At 39.6% G+C, this 26,371-nt stretch overlaps 1 protein-coding gene across 1 annotated transcript in view; it reads left to right on the top strand.

The window, feature by feature from the left end:
- The first annotated feature begins 1,469 nt into the window (after positions 1 to 1,469).
- The window catches only part of KMO (kynurenine 3-monooxygenase), a 77,422-nt gene continuing 52,520 nt past the window's right edge, over positions 1,470 to 26,371 (top strand). The window contains exon 1 of the mRNA XM_052653547.1: positions 1,470 to 1,493. Coding sequence (XP_052509507.1) covers positions 1,470 to 1,493 — 24 coding nt within the window. The remainder of the gene's footprint in view (positions 1,494 to 26,371) is intronic.

Here is a 26,371-nt window from a genome sequence, read left to right as displayed (position 1 = left end):
AACTCCTGGAGTTTACCCAAACTCATGTCCATCAAGTTGGTGATGCCATCCAGCCATCTCATCCTCTGTCATCCCCTTCTCCTCCTGCCCCCAATCCCTCCCAGCATCAGGGTCTTTTCCAATGAGTCAACTCGTCACATGAAGTGGCCAAAGTACTGGAGTTTCAGCTTCAGCATCAGTCCTTCCAATGGACACCCAGGACTGATCCCCTTTAGAATGGGCTGGTTGGATCTCCTTGCAGTCCAAGGGACTCTCAAGAGTCTTCTCCAACACCACAGTTCAAAAGCATCAATTCTTCAGCACTTAGCTTTCTTCACAGTCCGACTCTCACATTCATACATGACCACTGGAAAAACCATAGCCTTGACTAGATGGACCTTAGTCAGCAAAGTAATGTCTCTGCTTTTCAATATGCTATCTAGGTTGGTCATAACTTTTCTTCCAAGGAGTAAGCATCTTTTAATTTCATGGCTGCAATCACCATCTGCAGTGATTTTGGAGCCCCAAAAATAAAGTTTGACACTGTTTCCCTGTTTCCCCATCTATTTCCCATGAAGTGATGAGACCAGATGTCATGATCTTAGTTTTCTGAATATTGAGCTTTAAGCCAACTTTTTCACTCTCCTCTTTCACTTTCATCAAGAAGGCTTTTTAGTTCCTCTTCACTTTCTGCCATAAGGGTGGTGTCATCTGCATATCTGAGGTTATTGATACTTCTCCTGCCAATCTTGATTCCAGCTTGTGCTTCTTCCAGCCCAGCATTTCTCGTGATGCGCTCTGCATATAAGACCTTCATTAGTTTGAGGTTTATCATTTTTATACCCCAGACAATGAGTCCCAGTCTATATAACCTCTTTTAATCCCCCTAGGTGAGTGGGGCAGAGTTCTTGAGCTGTTAGTCTCCTGTGTTCTCCCTCTTACCTGGCAAAAGGAATAAAGCCACACTTTCTGTTTCTTTCAAACTCTGTCTGCTTATTTCTATACAGCATCAATGGACAAGGAGTCAGGATCTTGGCAATATTTATAACTTGGTGGTCATTGGTGAACCTAACAAGAGCAGTATCAGTGGAGTAATGTGAATTGAAGGTAGACTGTAGTAAACTGAAGAGAAAATGAGAGGTGAAGAATGAAGGTGGTGAGTAAATATGCCCTAGGAATGGAGAGGTAGTTGAAGCAGAACGCAAAGTTGAGGCAGTTTTTTCATTTTGCTTTGTTTTTAAACATAGGAGATAATACAGAAAATTCACAGTATTTGTTTACGGCAATGGTTCAAGAAAGAGAAATAAACTGTTACCAAATCCCAGTCCCCTCTGCGCTACACTACAGGCCAATAAATCTGAGAGACCAAGTGTTGAGGCAAGAAATAGGACTTTATTCAGAAAGCCAGCTGACCAAGAAAATTGCAGACTAATGTCTCAAAATAACCATCTTATTGGGGTATGGATGCCAGGTTCTTTTATAGAACAAAGATGGGGGGTGAGGAAGGAGGTGAGGTGAGGAGGTAAAGTATAAAAGGCCATTAATCTTACAAATATTTCCTGGAATGGCAAGCCTCAGGGAGGAGATGAGTTAATTTCTTCCTTCCTGTAGACAGCAATGGGTGGACAGGATCCTGAACAAAGGCATTTTGGTTAAACATTCAGGCAGAGGAGCAGGGTTCCCCAAGGCCATCCATTAGGTATGAAGAGTGTCTTTTTAGAGATCAAAAGCAATGGGAAACAAGGTAAAAGATCTGTAAAAGAAACAGATCTGAAATGAAGTCAGTTCTTCCCCATAACAAAACTGATAATGTAGGAAAAAGAGTGTCAGTAGGTTGGCTTTACTGTGCACAGGCAAGCAGACCCAAGTTTGCTTTGGTAGAGTTTTAGTTATGTGAGTTCATCTGGGGTGGATATCCAAGACTGCTCACTCACAGTGAGAGTGAGAATTGATGGTAAGTGTCAGCTGGGAGCTCTGCTAAGCTGTTGACTAGAATGCCTGCTTGTATAGCACAACTGTTTCAAGGCAGTCACACTTTTTACGGTGAATGACTTAGCACACAGTAGCTGTCTCAAGCGGAGAAGGCAATGGCACCCCACTCCAGTACTCTTGCCTGGAAAATCCCATGGATGGAGGAGACTGGTAAGCTGCAGTCCATGGGGTCACTAAGAGTTGAACATGATGGAGCAGATTCACAACACAAGAGAATACTCTACACGTGGACATCACCAGATGGTCAACACCGAAATCAGATTGATTATATTCTTTGCAGCCAAAGATGGAGAAGCTCTATACAGTCAACAAAAACAAGAGCAGGAGCTGACAGTGGCTCAGATCATGAACTCCTTATTGCCAAATTCAGACTTAAATTAAAAAAAGTAGGGAAAACCGCTAGATGACCTAAATCAAATCCCTTATGATTATACAGTGGAAGTGAGAAATAGATTTAAGGGCCTAGATCTGATAGATAGAGTGCCTGATGAACTATGGAATGAGGTTCGTGACATTGTACAGGAGACAGGGAACAAGACCATCCCCATGGAAAAGAAATGCAAACAAGCAAAATGGCTGTCTGGGGAGGCCTTACAAATAGCTGTGAAAAGAAGAGAAGCGAAAAGCAAAGGAGAAAAGGAAAGATATAAGCATCTGAATGCCAAGTTCCAAAGAATAGCAAGAAGAGATAAGAAAGCCTTCTTCAGTGATCGATGCAAAGAAACAGAGGAAAACAACAGAATGGGAAAGACTAGAGATCTCTTCAAGAAAATCAGAGACACCAAGGGAACATTTCATGCAAAGATGGGCTCGATAAAGGACAGAAATTGTGTGGACCTATGATGGACAGGGAGGCTTGGCGTGCTGCAATTCATGGGGTCGCAAAGAGTCAGATGCGACTGAGCAACTGAACTGAACTGAATTGAACAGAAGCAGAAGATATTAAGAAGACGTAGCAAGAATACACAGAAGAACTGTAACAAAAGATCTTCACGACCCAGATAATCACAATGGTGTGATCACTTATCTAGAGCCAGACATCCTGGAATGTGAAGTCAAGTGGGCCTTAGAAAGCATAACTGTGAACAAAGCTAGTGGAGGTGATGGAATTCCTATTGAGCTATTTCAAATCCTGAAAGATGATGCTGTGAAAGTGCTGCACTCAATATGCCAGCAAATGTGGAAAACTTAGCAGTGGCCACAGGAATGGAAAAGGTCAGTTTTCATTCCAATCCCAAAGAAAGACAATGCCAAAGAATGCTCAAACTACTGCGCCATTGAACTCATCTCACATGCAAGTAAAGTAATGCTCAAAGTTCTCCAAGTGAGGCTACAGCAATACATGAACCGTGAACTTCCTGATGTTCAAGCTGGTTTTAGAAAAGGCAGAGGAACCAGAGATCAAATTGCCAACATCCGCTGGATCATGGAAAAAGCAAGAGAGTTCCAGAAAAACATCTATTTCTGCTTTATTGACTATGCCAAAGCCTTTGACTGTGTGGATCACAAGAAACTGTGGAAAATTCTGAGAGATTGGGAATACCAGACCACCTGACCTGCCTCTTGAGAAATCTGTATGCAGGTCAGGAAGCAACAGTTAGAATTGGACATGGAACAGACTGGTTGCAAATAGGAAAAGGAGTACGTCAAGGCTGTATATTGTCACCCTGCTTATTTAACTTCTATGCAGAGTACATCATGAGAAACGCTGGACTGGAAGAAACACAAGCTGGAATCAAGATTGCCGGGAGAAATATCAATAACCTCAGATATGCAGATGACACCACCCTTATGGTAGAAAGTGAAGAGGAACTAAAAAGCCTCTTGAGGAAAGTGAAAGAGGAGAGTGAAAAAGTTGGCTTAAAGCTCAGCATTCAGAAAATGAAGATCATGGCATCCAGCCCCATCACTTCATGGGAAATAGATGGGGAAACAGTGGAAACAGTGGCAGACTTTATTTTTGGGGGGGCTCCAAAATCACTGCAGATGAGGACTGCAGCCACGGAATTAAAAGACGCTTACTCCTTGGAAGAAAAGTTATGACCAACCTAGATAGCATATTGAAAAGCAGAGACATTACTTTGCTGACTAAGGTCCATCTAGTCAAGGCTATGGTTTTTCCAGTGATCATGTATGGATGTGAGAGTTGGACTGTGAAGAAGGCTGAGTGCTGAAGAATTGATGCTCTGGAACTGTGGTGTTGGAGAAGACTCTTGAGAGTCCCTTGGACTGCAAGGAGATCCAACCAGTGCATTCTAAAGGAGATCAGTCCTGGGTGTTCATTGGAAGAACTGATGCTGAAGCTGAAACTCCAGTACTTTGGCCACCTCATGTGAAGAGTTGACTCATTGGAAAAGACCCTGATGCTGGGAGGGATTGGGGGAGGAGGAGAAGGGGACGACAGAAGATGAGATGGCTGGATGGCATCACTGACTCAATGGACTTGAGTCTGAGTGAACTCTGGGAGTTGGTGATGGACAGGGAGTCCTGGCGTGCTGCGATTCATGGCGTCGCAAAGAGTCGGACACGACTGAGCGACTGAACCTGAACCTGAGCGACTTCACTTTCACTTTTCACTTTCTTGCATTGGAGAAGGAAATGGCAACTCACTCCAGTGTTCTTGCCTGGAGAATCCCAGGGACGGGGAAACCTGGTGGTTTGCCGTCTACGGGGTCGCACAGAGTCGGACATGATTGAAGCGACTTAGCAGCAGCAGTTGTCTCAAGAGAATCACAGGGAAGTAGCACAGCCTTTTCTAGCCTACTTTCAGCAGTCACTTTTCTCAGATTCTATTGACTATCAGTGACCCATAAGACTTGCCTGCCTATTAAAGGAGAAGATACCATTTAGACTCACCTGTGAAAAAGTCACACTGAGAAAAGCAAATGGGATGGCAGGTATTGTTGTTGGAAAATAAATTTTGCCATACACATTTTAAAAATTATTTTTAATCATTCTTCAGTGCCATGTTCCATTTCCTGAGAAATATTAATAATGATACAAAAAATAAACCCCACAATGTGTCTGCAAAATAATAAAGATTGTGGGCTAGTTGGGTGATCTTAGGCAACAATTTTCTTTTCTGTAAGTATGAATAATAATAGGACCTACCTCATAAGGTTGTTCTGAGTGTTAAAAGAATTTATAACTTATAACATGTAGAAAATTTTCTAAATTATAACATGTATCAGTAGGTGATTGCAAAAAGGGATTAAAACAGCTCATTTATAAAACATCTGTCAGTTAACATTAAGACAAACTGTATCATGGAAACAGACAATATCCTCAAAATAAAAAATAATTATCTAAAATAAAATGAGAAACATATATCAGGCAAATAATAACTAATATAAAACTGTCACAGAAATCAATATTTTAAAAAATTTTAATAACAAGTAACAGAAATAGTGATGTTACCCAATGAAGAAAGACAACCTATAAAGAAATCTTTGAAGCATTATATATATAATAGCAAAAAAATTACTGTTCATTAAGAAACTGCATAAAAAGCTTTATATTCATTCAATGAAATACTGTTAAAAAGATTAAGAAGATGTGATAATATGTGCTAAATACAAGCCATGGAATACTATCAAGTAAAAAGATAATGGCTATATGGTAAAAATAGAATTCAGGTATAGAACAGGTATATTCAAGTATAAAACCATAAATTTTTTAAAGCTTTGTTTACATACCAATATGGAAACCAAAAAAATACACTGATGAGTATTATATCAAAATAAGAATAGTTTCTAGGGAGATGTGGAAGACAATGCCACTCCACTATTTGTAATTTATTTTATTTTACAAAGTATAAATTAAGTACATTAAAATGTTAGCATTTCCTAGGAAATGATAGTAATTTTAAGCGCTTATTTCTGTAGTTTTCTGTCAAATGGATGACAACACTAACAGTACAATCCTCATACTAAACTTTGGTATGTTGTCTTTTTGTTTAGTATGGTGGAAAGCATAAACATATGGGATGGATGGTTCATTGTTTTCTAAAACCATTCCACTATTTTTTATTCTGACCTTCTAACTTCTAAAAAAAATCTTCATCTATTTAAAGGAAGGAGAAGATACTGAAACACAAAAAGTTGGTGGTGGTGGGTTTCTACAATGTTTCAATGTTTAGATGGTATTTCAACTATTATCCTCTCTCATTTAAATTTTCAAATTTTAAATATGTACCAATCAAGTTCATAAGCAACAAAATAACATAAACAGTGTTACCGAGAGGTTTGATACCATAACCCTTATGGCAGAAAGTGAAGAGGAACTGAAAAGCCTCTTGGTGAAAGTGAAAGAGGAGAGTGAAAAAGTTGGCTTAAAGCTCAACATTCAGAAAATGAAGATCATGGCATCTGGTCCCATCACTTCATGGGAAATAGGTGGGGAAACAGTGGAAACAGTGTCAGACTTTATTTTGGGGGGCTCCAAAATCACTGCAGGTGGTGACTGCAGCCATGAAATTAAAAGACGCTTACTCCTTGGAAGAAAAGTTATGACCAACCTAGACAGCATATTGAAAAGCAAAGGCATTGGAAAAGACCCTGATGCTGGGATGGATTGGGGGAGGAGGAGAAGGGGATGACAGAGGATGAGATGGCTGGATGACATCACCGACTCGATGGACATGAGTTTGGATAAACTCCAGGAGTTGGTGATGGACAGGGAGGCCTGGCGTGCTGCGATTCATGGGGTCACAAAGAGTCAGACATGACTGAGTGACTGAACTGAACTGAATGAAGGTCTTGCATCCTTCTTCCTGCATTATTTCAAAACAGTCTCAGCTGGCGTCAGCTGTGTTTGTTTGTCTCTGGGTTATTGACCTGTACCCCTCTTTCTGAAATACAAACAGCTATAAGGGTTGTTTTTTTTTGTTTGTTTGTTTGGTTGGTTTTTTGCTGCTAGAGAGTTCAGGGAGAATAAACACCAGGTGCAGGATATAATTTACACAGTGTGGCGGAGGAGGTTGGTTGGGGGAGGGGGCACTGATAGTTTAACTTTGTGAAGGAAAAATCTAGTTAGTGACACTGCAGATTAGTAAGTTAAAAAACTAAGATTGATCAACTCTTTCAGGCTCATTTTTCCTGTTCTCTGTTCTCTTTACTTGTTCTCAGGAGAGGAGAAACTTCATTTCTTTTTTGCTGCAACACAAATCCAATAGGCAATGTCCTATATTTTCCATAGCAGTGATGCCATTGACTCTCCTTGCCTTTGGAAATCTCTTTCTTGATCTTGCAATATTGAATCTCCCTATAGTTATTCCTTCGTTACTATTCTTTGTTAGCCCTTCACTGGAAGATGAAGAAGTGACTCAGAGCTCCGTCTTAGAGGATCTTTCCTTTTTCTCCCTGGTTTAAAAAAAAAAATCTTTTTAGCGACCTCAAGTAGAAAGGGTTGAGTTAACCACACACCTAAATTTATGGCACATTATAGAGTATTAGATCCATTCTTAATTTATTTTAACATTTATTTCCGTTTCTATTCATCCCCTGGGCTTCCCCAGTGGCTCAGTGGTAAAGAATCTGCTTGCAATGCTGGAGACACAGGTTTGATCCCTGTGTCAGGAAGATCCCCTGGAGTGGCTATCCACTCCAGTAATCTTGCCTAAAGAATTCCATGGAGAGAGGAGCCTGGCAAGTACCGTCTGCTGGGTCACAAAGAGTCAGACACGACTGTAGTGACTAAGCACATTCGTTCCCTACACCTTTTTTCTTTTTGGACCTAAACACTCAGAGCCAGCCCTGCAAAGATAGAAGAAAACATAGAGCTGCAAGTGCCAAAGACCTGGTGAAATGAATAAACAATTATTGAGCAAGCAGAGTTCATCAAACAAAGTGAGACCATATTCTTTCAACTTCAATGGTTTAGCAATGATGAAAACAACAGAGTGAATATTGTACTAATTAATCTCTACTAAATTTTAATTTTTATAAACTTTATTACTCCCAATAATGCAGATTTTTAAAAACTTAAATGTAGAGAAACATGGAAATATTCAGTGTCTCCTGTAAAGTAAACATACTGTGAAGTATGCCCCTCTTGGAGTCATTCTGTTGGAAAAGGACCTGATTAAAGGATTAACAAGTAATCAAATCCCAAGGAGGGTGAAATGCAGCTGCTCCTGACACAATAGTTACCCCATAAATTCCTTGTCCCACAGCCTCACATTCTTCAGGCTCAGAGGAGGAGGAAAACAAATTTATTAATTTCTTTTTTTCTTAAGAAAATCTTCCAGAGAAAAAGAATGTTGTCATCTTTAACTTTGCTGAAGCCCCTCTGAAGCAACTCTTTCTACTAGATTTTTAGGAAGTCTAGAAAGACAAGTAGCCATGGCCAAAATTGTAGCTTTGTAATAGTTAAACTTTTTACAAGCTTTTGGTGCCCTTTCTCTCACAGATGCCCAGGGACCTCATGCTATCCTTCAATTTATAAAGTTATTGACTCTGTTAATCTACTCAGATCCGTTTTCTCCTGTCAAACCTCATACAAAAAGTTAATTTTCTCTTTCATTCTCCTCCAACCCAAAGAACATCAAATCCACATTATTCAGGTCTTACAAAATGTAGCTACTTTATAATTCAAATTTGATTTAGATTTGTATTGTCAAAAAAAGAAAAGGAAAGGCAAATGAGTCTTGAAAATTGTCACCTAATTGGAGAAACAGCAATACTGATTCTCCCTGATATGGGGACTGGGGAAATTCCTGGGAGGCAATAATGCAAAATAGTTTTACCTATTCTACTGAGAGTGAACTGAGATAAGACCAGAGTCTTGCCAGTAAAGTAATTAAAGTGATGATGATCATCGCCTATCAGTCCACTAGCATGTTGTTGTAGACTGCATAGAACCACATGATTCATCATTAACTCTTACATAATCTACTTGCTTGATGTATGTTTCTTTGGTTCAAACATGGTAAGTTTGATCCACTCCATTAATGTTCTTAAAACATCTTAAGATAACAGTTATCAGCATCCTCATAGTCACTCTTAATGTACTAATACATTGTTTTAACTAGGTCATTTGTGAAGTGAATCAACAATTCATATATAGAGTTAGGGTTTGAAAAATTTTTTAAGATTTTTTAAAAATAATTGAAACAGACAGACTGTTACTCGGGTAATAATGTCTTATCAGATGTACTTTTTGAGCAGAAGAGAAAAAGTTTGCAGTTATCAAGCAGACAATTATACGGAAATTTCAGGCTATTTTATCTGTGACTAAACTGACAATGAATACTTCCAAAAGATTTGTCTTTCAGATAAATAGCATTCAAAATAAGCACATGACATGTTATGGAAAAAAGTTATCCAATTCCGAGGTTGAAAGAGAGCAAATAGATGAAGATCACTTGTTTAGTGTCATATGGGACATGGAGACACCAACGGAACAACAATTTCAGAAACAGACAGACCTTGCTAATTCTATACACCGAATGAGTGTGAAATCACCTATAGGCACAAGGCAGAGGCAAAAATAAATCCTCTCTAACTGAGTGTACTGCTAGCTTAAGCTTCAGACTACTGCAGTCTTTTTTCTTTTTCTTTTTGAAGTATAATCATTTACAATGTAATGTTAGTTTCTTCAGTTCAGTTCAGTTCAGTCACTCAGTCGCGTCCAATTCTTTGCGACCTCATGAATCACTGCATACCAGGCCTTCCAGTCCATCACCAACTTCCGGAGTCTACCCAAATCCATGTCCATCGAGTTAGTGATGCCATCTAGCCATCTCATTCTCTCTCCTCCCCTTCTCCTCCTGCCCCCAATCCTTCCAAGCATTAGGGTCTTTTCCAATAAGTCAACTCTGTATCAGGTGGCCAAAGTATTGGAGTTTCAGCTTCATCATCAGTCCTTCCAGTGAACACCCAGGTGTGATCTCCTTCTAGTGTATAGCGAAGTGATTCAGTTATACATATGTATATTACTCTTGGTACTATTTTCCATTACTGGTTTTTATAGGATATTGCAGATAGCTCCCTGTGCTCCACAGTAGGACCTTACTGTTTATCTGTTTTGTATGTAGTAGTTTGTATTTGCCAACTATTTGGCCAACATATTATGAGCTGTTTGAATGTTTTGGAAATTAAGCCCTTGTTGGTCACATTGTTTGCAAATACTTTCTCACATTCCATGTCGCTTCATTTCCTTTGCTGTGCAAAAGCTCTAACATTTGGTTTGATCACTTTCTTTATTTTTGTGTTTTATTTCTATTGCCCTGGGAAACTGACCTTCTCCTCCAGTAGAAGAGCCACTGGGTATCCCTTCACAGGAGCTGTCCCCCATGAAGTGTACACTGTGGTGTCATCTGTCACCCATTGTGCGGGCTCACAAAGTACATGGTTCGATTTTGACACTGCCCTCAGACCCATCTCTACCAGGGAAATGCAGGTGATTGGCCTGGGTGTCCTTAGGCAGTGTGCTCACAAAGTCGCCAGTGCAGATTCGTCAGTACAGATTCTCTGTAGTCAGGCGTTGGGACCACTATAGTCGTACATTTACGTCTGCTATGGGGACTATGGAATTATTTCAGTCCCACCCCTGCCTCTGCATGTGCCCACCCACAAAGACTGCAGCTGCTACCATGGGACCCACTCCAGATGTGGGAGCGCTAATAACCCACTCTGAAGTTCATCAGGACCTGAGCTCACAAACTGGCCACTTATGGTGTAAATCTGGATCACAGCTTCTGGGCCATGGCTCAGATTTCAGCCCTTCTTCCTAAATTATGCAGCCCTTGGGCATAGGTTCAGATTTCACACTGCCTCTGCTTGTGCACAACCCACCATTGCTTGCACACTGGAGCCTTGCCTGCAGTGATCATGCTGAAAATGAGACTGTTATGGTGGGGCCATGTCCCTCCTTTTATGCTTATGTTAATGATAGGGCTTCTCTAATGGACCAGGGCTCCTCTTGTCTACACCCTTGGTTGCTGTTTGGACCATACTCCAGCCCCTTCAGGCTGTTTCCATGGAGCCATCCCCAGTCCTCTCCCCTGGTCTGTCTGCTGAAGCTCAGATTTCTCCACACCAGCAGACTTGTACCTTGGACTAGGGAGCACAGGAAGGTAACCAGGACTATCTGTGCTTGTCTTTCTCCTTTCTGCCCCGACAATCTGGCTATTACACTCTCCTCTGAGCCTCTGAAGCTCCCAATCTATCCTGTCTGTCATCTCAGGCTCTGAAAGGTGTTCCTGGGTAAGGGAAACTTTCCTCTTTCACAGCTCTGGGATGCTTCAGTTCAGTTCAGTCGCTCAGTCATGTCCGACTCTTTGCGACCCTGTCCCCTACAAATCCTTTGCTTTTTTCTTTCATCCTACCTGGTTACATTGTAACCTGTCTTGTAACTTTGGTTGTATGAGCTCTTCTGCCAGCATTCAGTAGGTGTTCTGTGAGAATTGTTCCACATGTAGATGTATTTTTGATGCTTTTGTGGGAGGTGGTAAGATCCACATCCTTCTGTTCTGCCTTCTTGATTTCCCTCCAGCAGTTTTTTTTTTTTTTAATGCAGTTTTGAGCACTCAGTTTAAAATAATCATAATTAAATTAAGTAACATGAGTTCCTGAACCCAAATAAATAACTATCAAAACACACCTATAAAGGAAAAGGTTGGTACATTTGATATGCTAAAATTCAGAGTATCTTTTCATCAAAAGACATCACTAAGAAAGCAAAAAGGCAAGCCAGACAGTGGAAGAAGTTATTTTCAATATACATAAAGAATAAAACTCATATCCAATGTCAGTTAAAAAAGACAACCCAAATGAAAATTGAGCAGTATACAGAGGAGGAAGAAAAGCAAATGTGAACGAGGTGCCCACCTTTATTTATAATCAAAGAATGCAAATTAAAATGATAGTGGGATAGAGTACACATCCACCAGCAAGTGCTGGAGATACCAACAATATACATGTTGATGAGGATGTAGCAGAAGAGACTGCTGTCTCTATACACTGTGTCAAGTAAAAGTAAAATGCTTTGGAACATAACTTTCAGAAAGTTAAAAATAAGCATAACCAGTATATAATTCCTATACATGCTCATATGTATGTGTGCTGCATTGTACTGATATACATGCTCACATGTATGTGCACTAAATTGTACTAATATACACGCTCATATGTATGTGCACTAAATTGTACTAATATCCATGCTCATATGTATGTGCACTACACTATACTAATATACACGCCCATATGTATGTGCACTAAATTGTACTAATATACATGCTCATATGTATGTGCACTAAACTGTACTAATATACACGCTCATAAGTATGTGCACTACAATGTACTAATGTGCATGTTCATATGTATGTGCACCACACTGTGCTAATATACATGCTCATTTGTATATGTACTACATTGTACTAACATATCCAAGGTTGATCATAGCAGCATTATTCTAAATATTGGATTGGCCATAAAGTTCATTTGGGTTTTTCTGTAACATCTTATGGAAAAGCCCTAACAAGCTTTCTGGCCACCCGGTATTGAAAAACTGGTAACACCCAAATGTTCATCAGCAGTAGAATGGATAAATGAAAACAAGGGAATTAGTACACCATGGAATAACACAGATTAATAAAATACTGAGGAAAAGAAGCAAATTTCAAAGAAAAAAAACCAGCATAAATTAATTACAGTAAAACTTGAAGCAAAGAGGCAAAACTAAAGTTTATTTATTTATTTATTTTTGCCTGCACTGAGTCTTCGTTGCTGTGCACGGACTTTTCTCTAGCTGCAGTGAGCAGGGGCTACTCTCTAGTTGCAGTGTACATGCTTCTCGTTGTGGTGGCTTCTCCTGCTGTAGACACAGGCTCTAGAACATGCAGGCTTCAGCAGTTGCACTGTGTGGCCCCAGTAGTTATGGCTAGTGGGCTCTAGAGTGTAGACTCAGTAGTTGTGGTACAAAGGCTTAGTTGCCCTGAGGCACGTGGAATCTTCCCCGACTGGGGACTGAACCCCGTGTCCCCTGCATGGCAGGGAGATTCTTAACCTCTGAACCACCAGAGAAGTCCAAAACTAAAGGATTATAAGGTTGTTTGTATGAATGGCGATTACCTCTGTGAAGAGACTTTTGGCAATGGACACATGTAGACTTTTGGGGCCTTGGCAATTTTTTTTTTCATAGTCTGAGTGGTAAATACATGAGTACTTGCTTTACAATAAGTTATTGGACTGTATACTTGGGTTTTACGTGCTTTAGTTTTTGGTGTTATAGTCCACAATGTTAAAAAACAAACGAAACAGCTCTCTGTATACTGACATTAAATAATTCTTGAGTTTATGTTGTAAATGAAAACCTGGAGTGTGGAAAAGTGTATAAAATTGGCTACTATTTATGAAAAAAAAAGGAAGGAGGTTATGAGGGAGGGAGAGAGAGACAGAGAGAGAAAGCAGGAGAGAGGTGTTCATAAAAGAGGGAATAAAAAACAGTGGTTATCTTAGGAGAAATAGGTGGCCAAGGGACAAGATTAGAAGAAAAATGACTATTCATTGTAGACCTTTTTGTATTTCATACTATGTAAATGTATCAGCTATTCTGTGTGTGTGCGTGTATACTCAGTCATGTCTCACTCTTTGCGACCCCATGGACTATATCCTGCCCCTCTTTGCAACCCCATGGACTGTATCCTGCCTGGGTCCTCTGTTCATGGAATTTTCCAGGCAAGAATACTGGAGTGGGTTGCCATTTCCTACTCTAGGGGATCTTCCCAAGCCAGGGATCAAACCCCTGTCTGCTATGTCTCCTGTATTGCACGCGGATTCTTTACCACTGCCACATGGGGAGCTCATTAACTATTCTAAATAAATAAGGAAACACTCCTAAAAAAAAAAAAAAAGGAAAAAAATTCCTAACATCAATGCTGATTATACTTATCCACAAGAGGTCACTATCGAATGATGTTGAACTCTAGTTCCTCATCAGAGGAAAACCAGTCTGAAGTCTTCCTGCTCTCACCAGGAAGTGAAGAAGCATCTTCATTTACATTCTTAGTTTATTTTACCTGTCATGTTCTGTTTTATAAAAAAAGCTCCAATTCAAAAATACGCACAGAAATTTAAAAGATACATTTAAAATGGAGCAAAAGAAGACGAAGAATTGAAGAGACAGTATGAAGCTATGAATGAATTTACAAAAAGCATAATATTATCCATTTCCCCTAGGATTAATGCACAAATTAGATTCTAACGTTTCTAGCATTTGATACAAAAAAGGAAGTATTGTCAGTTTTATAATTCAAAATTTTGCTCAGGAGACTATTCAGAGTATGAAAAATGTTTTCCCTGGTATAGTCTGTTAAAAACAATCCATAAGGACTGTTTAGGTGAAATTCCTGACCAGTCTTAATAACAAGAATAATCCACAGAACAATTGGAAAACCACGCCATCTTATTGAGAGAAGTGTAAGATGCTCTGGGACACCAGATCAGGGAAGTTTCATTCATGGGTTAGTCATGGTTGAAAATGAAACTAAGAATACATGGTATAGAAAAGGAAGAAGAAAAGCCACAAAACTTGTGCTTTAAAAATTCTGTCTTACACATAGGAGAGTGTTCAGCCTTCACTTGGCTGGATTTTTCAAAATTTGGTTATTGCAACAAATTCCTTTTCCAGTAAAGTTGAGCTGATTGTCCTTCAGGCAAATAATGGGTTAAATGCTACCTTCTAAGTTCTAAGTTCAAGGAAAAACAGCCCTATTCAAATGCTGCTGCTGGCTCACCAATGCAGGGCTTAAGGCAAAGACAAGGGAAGTCAGTGTCTAGGAGTCAGTTTTCTCTGTGACGAGAGCTGTAACAGCTGTGAAAAACACTTCAGCAGTGATGGATTCTTCTGATATTCAAAGGAAAAATATAGCTATCATTGGTGGTGGCTTGGTAAGAATCTATTTGGATATATTATTCCTGGTAGTGGTATTATATTATCATTACTCTTTTTTGCTTTTTTATCGGAGATTAATTGCTTTTATTAATATTTTTTCTATCAGTTTTACTGCAGTATTATTGACATAGAGCACTCTGTAAGTTTCAAATGTACAGCATAATGATTTCACTTACATACATTATAAGATGATTCCCACAAGAAGTTTAATGAGTATTTCTCATTTCAGAGAGAGATAAAATAACAGAAAAAGAAAACATATTTTTTCTTTGTAATGGGAACTCTAAGGGTTTACTCTCTTAACAACTTTCATATGCAACATACAGTGGCGTTAATTACATGTTACATCTGTGGTGCTTATTTATATTATAACTGTTAGTTTGTATTTTTTGACCACCTTTGTTGTTGTGTAAAGATATTATACCTTTAATCTTCCTCACCTATTTCACTTATTTTAATATTATTAATCACTTGTAAGGATTGTTCACTTTCTTTTGAAACTTTTCTGATATTTAAATACACCTTTTTAAAATGTGGTATTAGTTTAGTTTGCTCTTTCCTAAAGGAGCTATCTTATTTCCATTAAATACAAAGGTGTCCGTTTTCCCTTGTTTTTCCTGTATAGCATTTTTCAAAATAGAAAATAAAGCAAATTGAATTTGATTAATCCCTGAATAGACTATGTTTTAAAACAAATATTAATGTAAATAGTTATTTTAATCAAAACATTTGCCCTGCTTTGGTTAATAACAGTTTATACTGTCTAGTAAGAAGAAAAGTATCAAGAAACATGAAGTTAAGGCAGAATTATCACATTGAATGTTCACTAGTTATCTCAGTAAGTAGGAGTAATACTTATTCAGTCATCCTATCTGGCTGGTCCCAAGTTGGTGGAGTGAGGCACAGAGCAGGTGAGATGAATGGGCTGAGATGGCCCCACATCTAGCAAGATGAGGGGAGGGGGTGTCTCTTCTCTGCTTCCACCGTTATTATAGGCAAGCTAGTTCTGCTTAATGTGGGGCTGCCTCAGTGAAACTGTATTTTCCCCTCCCTTAGCAGAACAGCTATTTTGGAATCAAAATATCCCCATTAGTTAAAGTTTAATCATTTTGGCTTTGCCTTTGGTTTAATCATGTGCACGCTTTTAGATCATAGGTATTTATTTATTTCATTTACTCTGCGAAAGTTTGCTGAGGGCCTAATAATGTGCCAGACACTGTTCTAGGTTGTATGTAAATGAGTACATTTTGTACCACATATAGAGTTATACAGTTTGTGCTAATTCTGACTTGGGTGTTGCCTTCCTTTTTGTGTTTTCCCTAAAGTATGATGCCAGTTCTAACATTTCTGGTTTGCTATTGTTGTAGCCACACGTTCTGGGAAACAAACTCACTCAGAAGGACAATGCAGATAGTGGAGTGCAGTTTATTACACCAGCGGGCCCAAGGCAGAGTCTTCTCTTAGCCAAGGACCCCTCAAACAGTTTTTGTGAAAACCTTATATACCCTAAGTGTACATGCACAAACTCACCTCCCCATATTCCCTGACAATCAAAGTTAACCTGTGATTCATTTGCCTTAAGCCTAGGTAGTTAACAGTGGACAATTATCAATAGGCCTGTGGTCATACCTCAATAAGTATAACAGAATGTATGATTCTATTTGGTTACACAGATAATTAGGGTACTCTTTTAGCAAAGGAAGAGCCCCAGGGCTCTTCCTTCCTGGGGCCTGGTTTTCCAGTTGGTTTGTCGTTTCCATAGATACTGGGCATGGAAACTGGGCGTATAGCTCAGAGTCCACAGTCTAGCCCATGATGGAGTCCTGCTTTGAAGATAGGGCCTGTTCTGATTCCTCCTTCACTATCACATGCTGTGTTGGCCGATGCATGTGGCACACATCCTCATTTCTTCATACTTTATACCTGGCTTCAATCCAATCGTTCCTATCAAAATTTTGCATAAAATGTGAATTTATGGAGTCAACAAAATCCTATTGGGTGCCAGCTATGTGCCAACATTGTTTTAGGTACCAGGAATATAGTGATGAGCATTTAGGGAGGAGAAAGACAATGGAGAAGAAAAGTAAGTTCAGTGAGGCCTAAGCACTACAAAAAAAATTCATCAGGGTAATGCTGTAGGGTCTTGAGGTATCCATTTATAGAGTGTGGTCAGAGACAGCTTTTCTGAGGAGACATATGACCTGAAAAATGAGAAGGAAACCATCATGTGAAGGGCTACAGAAAGAGATTTTGGGGTAGATGAAGGACTGGAGAGAAACAATGAGATAAAGAGCTGAGCACTTTTCTTGGAGCAGACAGAAAGGCACAAAGAATGAGACTGGAAAGGAGTAGCCACTGAGGCTGGGGAGAATGATATACCCAGAGAGCCTAGGATCTTAGAGTGCAAGGCAGACAGATTTTATCCTAGATGCAATGGAAAGCTGTTGGAAGATTTTAAGTATGAAAGCAAGCTGTGATTTTAAGATTCCTTAGGCTGTTTTATAGAGAAGAACTGGGAAATTTTTAAGACCAGGTCGACCAGTTAAGAGGCTGTTGTGTTTGTCCAAGGCTTGGATTAGGGTGGCAGCAGTGACATCTCTTATGATGGCTCTTAGATATCCAAGTGACAGTGAAAGTCACTCAGTCATGTCCAACTCTTTGTGACCCCATGGACTATACGGTCCATGGAATTCTCCAGGCCAGAATACTGAAGTGGGTAGCCTTTCCCTTCTCCAGAAGATCTTCCCAATCCAGGGATTGAAACCAGATTACCTGCATTGCAGGCAGATTGTTTACCAGCTGAGCCGTAAGAGAAGCCCAAGAACACTGGAGTGGGTAGCCTGTTCCTTCTCCAGGAGATCTTCCTGACCCAGGAATCAAACCAGGGTCTCCTGTATTATGGGCAGATTCTTTGTCAACTGAGCTAGGGAAGATAACAAATATGTGATTGGATATATGATTTTGGAAGGCATAAAACTGTGAGTATCATCCACAGGTTTCTCCCTGAATAACACTTGAACTCTTCATCATTGAACCACTTCATTATCTGGGCACACATACATGTGATAGAAAATGGAAGACATGAACTAATATACATATTTAAAAAGCAACTAAAATTCCTCTGTAAAGGACTTCTTTTCACCTTATTGCTCAGGTCCATACTTAGGAATCATGTCTGATTCTTTTTTTTCATTTTATGAAAACCCCCGTTCCTCTTTCGTTCTACCAATAAGCCTTGGTGCCTCTATAACGAAAATATATTTCAATTCTGGTCATTGCTACCATCAGTTAGGGCCATCATCATTCTTTATCCATACTCCTGCAGCCTCCTCCTAAATGATCTCCCAGCTTCTACTCTTATCCATAGGCAGTCACACAGCAGCCAGAATCAACCTTTCAAATTAAAACCTTAAAACCTTAAAACCTTCCATTACAAATAAAGTAAAATCTAAACTCCTTACCAAAAGCCCTACAGGAACTGAGTCTGTCTACCTGCCTGGCCTCATCCTTTCCATGTTTTTGTTTTTTATATTACCTATCAGCACCTGAAATCATATGCTTTATTTGTTTGGGGTAAGTAGGTAAGCTGTTTATTAAGCATCTATTCCTACGAGGATATAGCCTCTCGTGGCTGGAACCACACCTAATATTACTTAATATCATTATTTAGTATTTGACAGATAAATTAATGAAAGGAATGAAAAACTCTTCTTAAAGATATGAAGGTAAAGGAAATTTCATAGTGGATGAAAGACCGAATATTGAGGAAATTTAAAAAATTAAAAAAGAATTCTGATTACATAAAGTGATTCAAGAAGGTTAAATTCAATACATAAAGGACAAAATTATTTTCTTGCGCATCTGCTTTCTTGTGTGTGTGTGTGTGTGTGTGTGTGTGTGTGTGTGTGTGTGTTTCACCCTTCCCCTTATCTTCCTCCCCATGGACTGATCCTAGTCCTTTAGAATAGGATCTCTGATTATTAAAGGCTGATACACTAAAGGCTCTCTCTGGACCCCAGGGGAAAAACTGCAAGAGCCGAGAACCTTTACTCAGAAGTCCAAATAATATAACGAACTGATTTTTTTCCCCAATGATACCTTGCCTAGTGAAAGATTACTCAAGAATTTGTCTTTGCTGTAATGTAGTGATCATCTGATTCTGTGATTAACCAATTGATTTCTGTTCTTTGAAGACATGTTAAGTCAAAGAGGTCAGAAGTAACCAATAGATCAATGAAGGAGTCTTTGAGAAACTAAAGGTGAAAGAAATTGTAAACCATGATCATAAACTGGTTAAAGTTATCTATTGAAGACTGGGAAAAGACGTTAAAACAGTTCTTCAAGAATGTTAATCTGACTATTTACAAAAATCACTATACTCACTTAGTTATTTTCCTTCTTGTGTGAAACACTGCTCCCAATCCCTTCCCCTGCAATAGGGATTACCTCCCGGAAGCTGGGGGTGTATCTCCTGCGAATGTACACAGGACTGTGCTTGCCTTTATCACAGACTGCATTCTGTTAAAGTTATAGACATAATATTTGTAAAGAGATAATTGTTTAGTTGCTGAGTCATGTCTGACTGTTTTGTGACCCAGCGGACTGCAGCCGGCCAGGCTCCTCCATCCATGGGATTTCCCAGGGAAGAATACTGGAGTGGGGTGCCATTTTCTTCTACAGGGGATCTTCCCAACCTGGGATCGAACCCGTGTCTCTTGTATCTCCTACACCAGCACGTGGATTCTTTACCACTGAGCCACCCACATTTGTAGATATGCATAGTTTATTCCCCATAGAAGCTTCTGTAACTTCGAGTCTAAATATTTTCTTATCTTTGAGTCCTGCCCCCTTTTCTTTTATAACGGTATCCCAGTGTCTTGTACTGTCAAACACACTAAAATATCTTGTGTGCGTGAGTTTGCTTTCAGAACAAAGTGGAGGATCATGCTCTTAGATGTTATGGGCAAGTAAAACAAAGACACTATTTTTCAGAATGGAGTCATAATGAATGCAATACTTTGAAGGACTAACATTTAAAAAAAGAAGAAGATTTAAAAAACAATCTCTACTTTTCAGGCTGAAAAGAGTTTTGTTGTTGTTGCTTAGTCACTCAGTTGTGTCTTACTCTTTGCAACCCCATGGACTATGTAGCCCACTAGGCTCCTCTATCCTTCAGATTCTCCAGGCAGAAATACTGGAGTGGGTTGCCATTTGGAAGGAGTTTTACAGTCTTCCAATTCTAACCTAAGGCAACCCAGGGGTAAAAAACTGCCTCATGAGTTTACGTTAGAGTGAGACTTGTTTTCTTTACCAAATGACAATCCAGAGAAGTCAAAAGAAAGGCCATTGCACATGTGTCCTGAAGATGTGTAGGTATTCAGGTTCTTGGATCTGGAAATGCTGCTGCTGAGGTGACTGTTTTCAATGTTTACAAGTATGATGGAAATGATCAGAGTTTTCAGTGACAGTTACAGCTACTGATCTCTCATTTTTTGGCTGAAGTTTAGAGTTTCAACTGTAAGGATTATTGAGAATAGCAGCCTTAGTTGTTGCCTGCTGTTGTAGTGTGTGTCCATTGTTCTAGCACACAGTTTGAAGATGTATTTTAGGGCAATATTGAAGCATTTCTTCTGTCTCCCTAGCTGATAAGCAACTCCTTTTCCCCTTTGTTTGACCCAGCAAAATTCTTCATTAAGAGCTTATTTAGAGGGTAAAGTTGTTCAAAACATCAGGTCAAGGAGATGTGTTTTCCATGACTTATTATTGTTAATTGGGGCCCTGTCCCCTAGTATTCAAGTTGTTAGTGGCCTCTACTGGTGAAATTGGGGCTTCCCAGGTGGCTCAGTGGTAAAGAATCTGCAGGAGACACAGAAGATGCAGGTTCAATCCCTTGGTTGGGAAGATCCCCTGGAGAAGGGAATGGCAACTCACTCCAGTATTCTTGTTAGGAAAATTCCATGGACAGAGGAGCCTGGTGAGCTATAGTCCATGGGGTCGCAAAAGAGTTGGACATGACTTAGGGACTAAACAACAACTGATGAAACTTCCTTTGAATCTGCTTGATTGTGATGCTATGAGAGGTTATATCTCATGTCTAGAGATGTTAAATTCTGTCACAAATTTATAGGCTCAAAATGGACCTTATGTCAAATTGGCCCTAGACAGTGTTTTCTACCCTGTCTCCCTAGGGTCTTTCCACCTCACAGCTCACTCTTCACTCAGTTCAGTTGGATAGAAGCAGCAAAAGACAGTGAGGAGAATGCATAGGAAAGGCTGCAATCTGCTGGAAGTGCAAGAACTCGTACCCTCTCCAGGTCTTGGTTTCTTCATCATGGGCTAAGACTAGGTCCCTAAATCTTTTAGCTCTGCAGTTTTGCTGCTTCCTTTTCATATTTCCTTCCTCACAGTCACTAGCTTTGTTCTCAGTCTAGTCTTTATAAACATAGAAATCAAATGTCACCTAGATTTTTCACTTTCTCCAAAATAAATATTCTAGACATGTATAAACAGTCAAATGTTTCATAACTTTTGGTTTTGAACTGTGGTGCTTTTGAACTGTGGTGCTGGAGAAGACTCTTGCAAGTCCCTTGGACTGCAAGAAGATCCAACCAGTCCATCCAAAAGAAGATCAGTCCTGGGTGTTCATTGGAAGGACTGATGCTGTGGCTGAAACTCTCAATACTTTGGCCACCTCATGCGAAGAGTTGACTCATTGGAAAAGACCCTGATGCTGGGAGGGATTGGGGGCAGGAGGAGAAGGGGATGACAGAGGATGAGATGGCTGGATGGCATCACTGACTCGATGGACATGAGTCTGAGTGAACTCCAGGAGTTGCTGATGGGACAAGGAGGCCTGGCGTGTTGAGATTCATGGGGTCACAAAGAGTCGGACACGGATGAGTGACTGAACTGAACTGAACTGATAGTTCTCTATATAGTTGATGCTGGGAAAGATTGAAGGCCAGAGAAGGGGATGATGGTTGGAGATGAGATGGTCAGATGGCATCACCGACTCAATGGACATGAGTTTGAGTCAACTCCGGGAGTTGGTGATGGACAGGGAGGCCTGTCATGATGCAATCCACGGGGTTGAAAAGAGTCGGACACAACTGAGCAACTGAACTGAACTGAACTGAATTAAAAATTGGTTCAAGTGTATACTTTTTACTTTATGCAAATATTGATAAGCCAAACCATGCAAATAGCTTAATAACTATTATTATTTTGTTTCATTAATATTAAAATATCTGTTCACTTCACTCTTGTTTTCCACTCCTCAGGCACAAAAACCAATGTATGATAAACCTGTATTACTACCCTGATTTCTAGCACCTTGTAAAAACAGAAGTGAAGTCAGTTTCTTTGTGACCACAGATGTCATCTTGAATTTGCTCAATACGTAAAAGACAAGTTTTCATCTCACTCTACTAGCTTTCGTCAATTTCTCTTGTAGTTTTGCTTATGTTCCAATTTCTCTCACCAAATAAGTTTTCTTTCAGCTATCTCACTCACGTATCTGTATTTCTGTAACAGGCCTGACTAACATTTTGGGTATTTTTTGCTACACTGATAGATAAAGTACCTCATAAACCCTGTTCTCACCTACATAAAACAAAAGTCCTTGTTCAGAGTTTAGTTCATTTGCTGCCTAATGAACAGTATCTGAAATGGAACCAATAACTTTAGACAGATCAGTTTTGTTAACTGCCTACCAAGAAAGTGTTCTGCTTCTCGGCCTTTTGGCTGAGATCGCAGACAGTAAAGCGTCTGTTAACGATGTGGGAGACTCGGGCTCGATCCCTGGGTTGGGAAGATTCCTTGGAGAAGAAAATGGCAATCCACTCCAGTACTCTTGCCTGGAAAATCCCATGGACAGAGGAGCCTGGTAGGCTACAGTCCATGGGGCAACAAAGAGTCGGACACGACTGAGTGACTTCACGTTCACGTTCACGTTCCTTTTTATTGGTTCCAAAATACTCTGTTTGTCCATCTGTCCATACACATCTCTTCATTCAGCTATTCATCTGTCTGTCAACTCAAAGAGAAAAGAACACTCCTCCACTGGTGATGATAATCTTAGTTGGCACTTTTTTCTTGAAGACAATTTGGAAAAATATATGCTGATAGTCTTAAAAATATGGAGGAATTGAAGATAGCAACATGCTCCTTCTCTTTCTGAAAGTCAGCTTCAGCAATGCCTTGCCTTTAGAGGGAAGATTGTCCTTTAATCTGAGGGAAGTTAAAAGCATTAGAATCTAATATAGACTCTCAAATACACCAGATCTGGAGTATGTACAAAACCTGTAACAAAACCTTCTAAAAATCTCGTTCACTCTCAACCTCTTCCACATAATTTGCAGTTATTCCAAAAGCAAAATCAAAGAAGATACAACTAACTCCTGCACACTCCAAGCCATCAAAACCCTCTCCTCAACTTATCTCAGACTCTCTTCTACTCCTCTCTCGTTACCTGTTTATAATTAAGCAATATAAATTCCTCCTGATACTAAACAATATAAATTCCTCCATTCCTCCTGATACTAAGGCCCAAGAACCAATGGGGCAGACAGAAAGAGAGTATGGATCTCAGAAGTTTCTGGGAGTTTGGTCCCTGTCACTAAAACCTGTGCTTTGATGGACCATTTCATTATTGTTATTTTACCCAAAGAACTCAGTGGGTACCATGCAGTTGTTTGTAAACCTAAAAATTTAAAGTAACTCCACTGTACAAATATAAGGGCATTGCATACAACAAAATTAAGGCAATTCATAAGTATTATGATTTAAAATATCTTATGACTTGGAAATACATTCACAGTATACTATTCCTTTTAAAAAGATAATTATATAATAAAATATATATCCTACTACCATTTTAAGAAGAAATATCATTTGCTTTATATACATAGGCAATGTTAATACTGGTTCTCCCTGGTGGTAAGGTTGTGGAAGATTACATTTTCTTTCAAATACTTTCTAAATTTTTATTACAAACTGTTGAGTCTTTTACGAAGTATCAGGTCTGTACTGGAAATAAAAAGGTGGACAAAATATAAGCCATACACATATCATGAATCCCTGGGCATTCACAGCCTAGGGGGAAAGTCAGTCAGGAATGTAAATAAATAATTCAGCTAATTAGGAAAGATATTAAAACACATATACACATCCATGGAATTAAAGAAGAAAAAAACATGTCTTTTGGAGTTGGAGAGATACTGAGAGATATTGTACAGAGGATATGATTCTTGAATGAAGGCTAAAGGAGGAGAAAACAGCACAGGCAAAGGGAACATTAGATTCAAATGCACACAAGTATGAAAGTACAAGGCATATTCAGGAAATATACAGTGACTTTGGTCTACCTCTTACAGATAGTACATGAGAATAAGAAAAAAAAATGAGCTTGAGAGGCTGGGATCAAATATAAGAATCTTTTATGCCATGTTGAAAACTTGGGACTTTTTCTTAAAGACTTATGAGGAGCCAATGAAGGATTTTAAGAAAGGAACTGCATCATTCAATTTCTTAGCCAGCTCTTCTGGAAGCATGACTTAAATAGGTCCTTGGAAGAAAAGTTATGACCAACTTAGATAGCATATTCAAAAGCAGAGACATTACTTTGCCAGTAAAGGTCTGTCTAGTCAAGGCTATGGGTTTTTCCAGTGGTCATGTATGGATGTGAGAGTTGGACTGTGAAGAAAGCTGAGTGCCGAAGAATTGATGCTTTTTAACTATGGTGTTGGAGAAGACTCTTGAGAGTCCCTTGGACTGCAAGGAGATCCAACCAGTCCATTCTGAAGGAGATCAGCTCTGGGATTTCTTTGGAAGGAATAATGCTAAAGCTGAAACTTCAGTACTTTGGCCACCTCATGCCAAGAGTTGACTCATTGGAAAAGACTCTGATGCTGGGAGGGATTGGGGGCAGGAGGAGAAGGGGATGACCAAGGATGAGATGGCTGGATGGCATCACTGACTCGATGGAAGTGAGTCTGAGTGAACTCCGGAGTTGCTGATGGACAGGGAGGCTTGGCGTGCTGCCATTCATGGGGTCGCAAAGAGTCAGACATGACTGAGCGACAGAACTGAACTGAACTGACGGGGAGGAAGAATTACTAGAAAACTTCTAGCAGTTCAGGTGATAGGCAATGGGAGCCCCATATATGAACAGTGGAAGGTATGGGAAGGAGATCTATTTTCAGAGAGATTTGAAAGGTGAAATAAATAGGACTTGTTACCTCATTAAACATATATTTGTAGGTAGAGAGGGCATTAACTATTCTTTGAGTTACCCTGGTTGGGTGAAATAGTAGGTAGAGTCATCATTCACTAAGAGAACGAATACAGAGGAGGAGAAGGGTCTGAAGATTGAAGAGGGGAATAAGTTGAATGTGAGGTATGCAGAAATGAAGATTCCTAGGAATCTTCCTACGAAGACACCCAGGAAGAGAGGTTCAGTAGTCAGAGATGGTGTTCTGGAGGAGTATCTAGGCTAGAGAAAAAGTCATGAAAAAACTTTCTTAAGAGCCCCAGCTTGAAAGTGTGTGGGACATTCATCTTATCATCAACAAAGGAAGGAAAATCACGACTGTTGCTTGACCTTAGAGACCAAATTCAGATGATACAGGTAAGAGAGTTCAGAGTAATATCTAAATAATAAAACATTTGACATAACATTCACAATTCTAGAGCCCTTGGATGGCTCAAACGGTAAGAACCTGCCTGCAGTCCAGGAGACCCAGGTTCGATCCCTGGGGTGGGAAGATCCCCTGGAGAAGGGAATGGCAACCCACTCCAGTATTCTTACCTGGAGAGTCCTACGAACAGAGGAGCCTGGTGGGCTACTGTCCATGAGTTGCAAAGAGCCGGGCATGACTGAAAGACTAACACTTTCACTTTCTCAATTCTAGCAGATGTAATAGTTACAAAGTATGAAGACATTCTTATTTGCTTATTTCAGAGTAAGTGCAATTAACAATCTGGTTCTTCTCATTACATTGCTATGGTCAAAGATCAAATTCTTCAAAGACCAAGCTATAGTTCCATGAGTAGGAGGTTATTAACAGGTTTACTAAAGCCTGTTTAGTGATAGACTCAGAAACAAACAATCTTTATGACTCTTAGGGAAAGTTTTATGTGCTTCAGTAGGTCAAAAATAGTTGACACATGTTTAACATTACATTAATTCCATGAGTTGGAGTAGGAAGTGACAACCCACTCCAGTATTCTTGCCTGTAGAAACCCATGGACAGAGGAGCCTGGCGGGCTACAGTCCATGGGGTCACAAAGAGTTGGACAGGACTGAAGTGATGGAGCATCAGTTCCATGAGTAGGAGGTTATTAATAGGCTTTGCTAAAGCTTGTTTGGTGACAGACTCAGAAACAAGCAATCTATGTGACTAGGGAGAGTTTTATATGATTCATAAGGTCAAAATTAGTTGACTGATGTTTAATAATACATTATCAGATCAATTTCAAACATACTATATTAAAAGGCATAGAAAGT

Source organism: Budorcas taxicolor, chromosome 16, assembly GCF_023091745.1.
Source record: "Budorcas taxicolor isolate Tak-1 chromosome 16, Takin1.1, whole genome shotgun sequence".
Lineage (NCBI taxonomy): Eukaryota > Metazoa > Chordata > Mammalia > Artiodactyla > Bovidae > Budorcas > Budorcas taxicolor.
The sequence above is the reverse complement of the archived record's forward strand: the minus strand, read 5'-3'. Positions and strand labels throughout refer to the sequence as shown.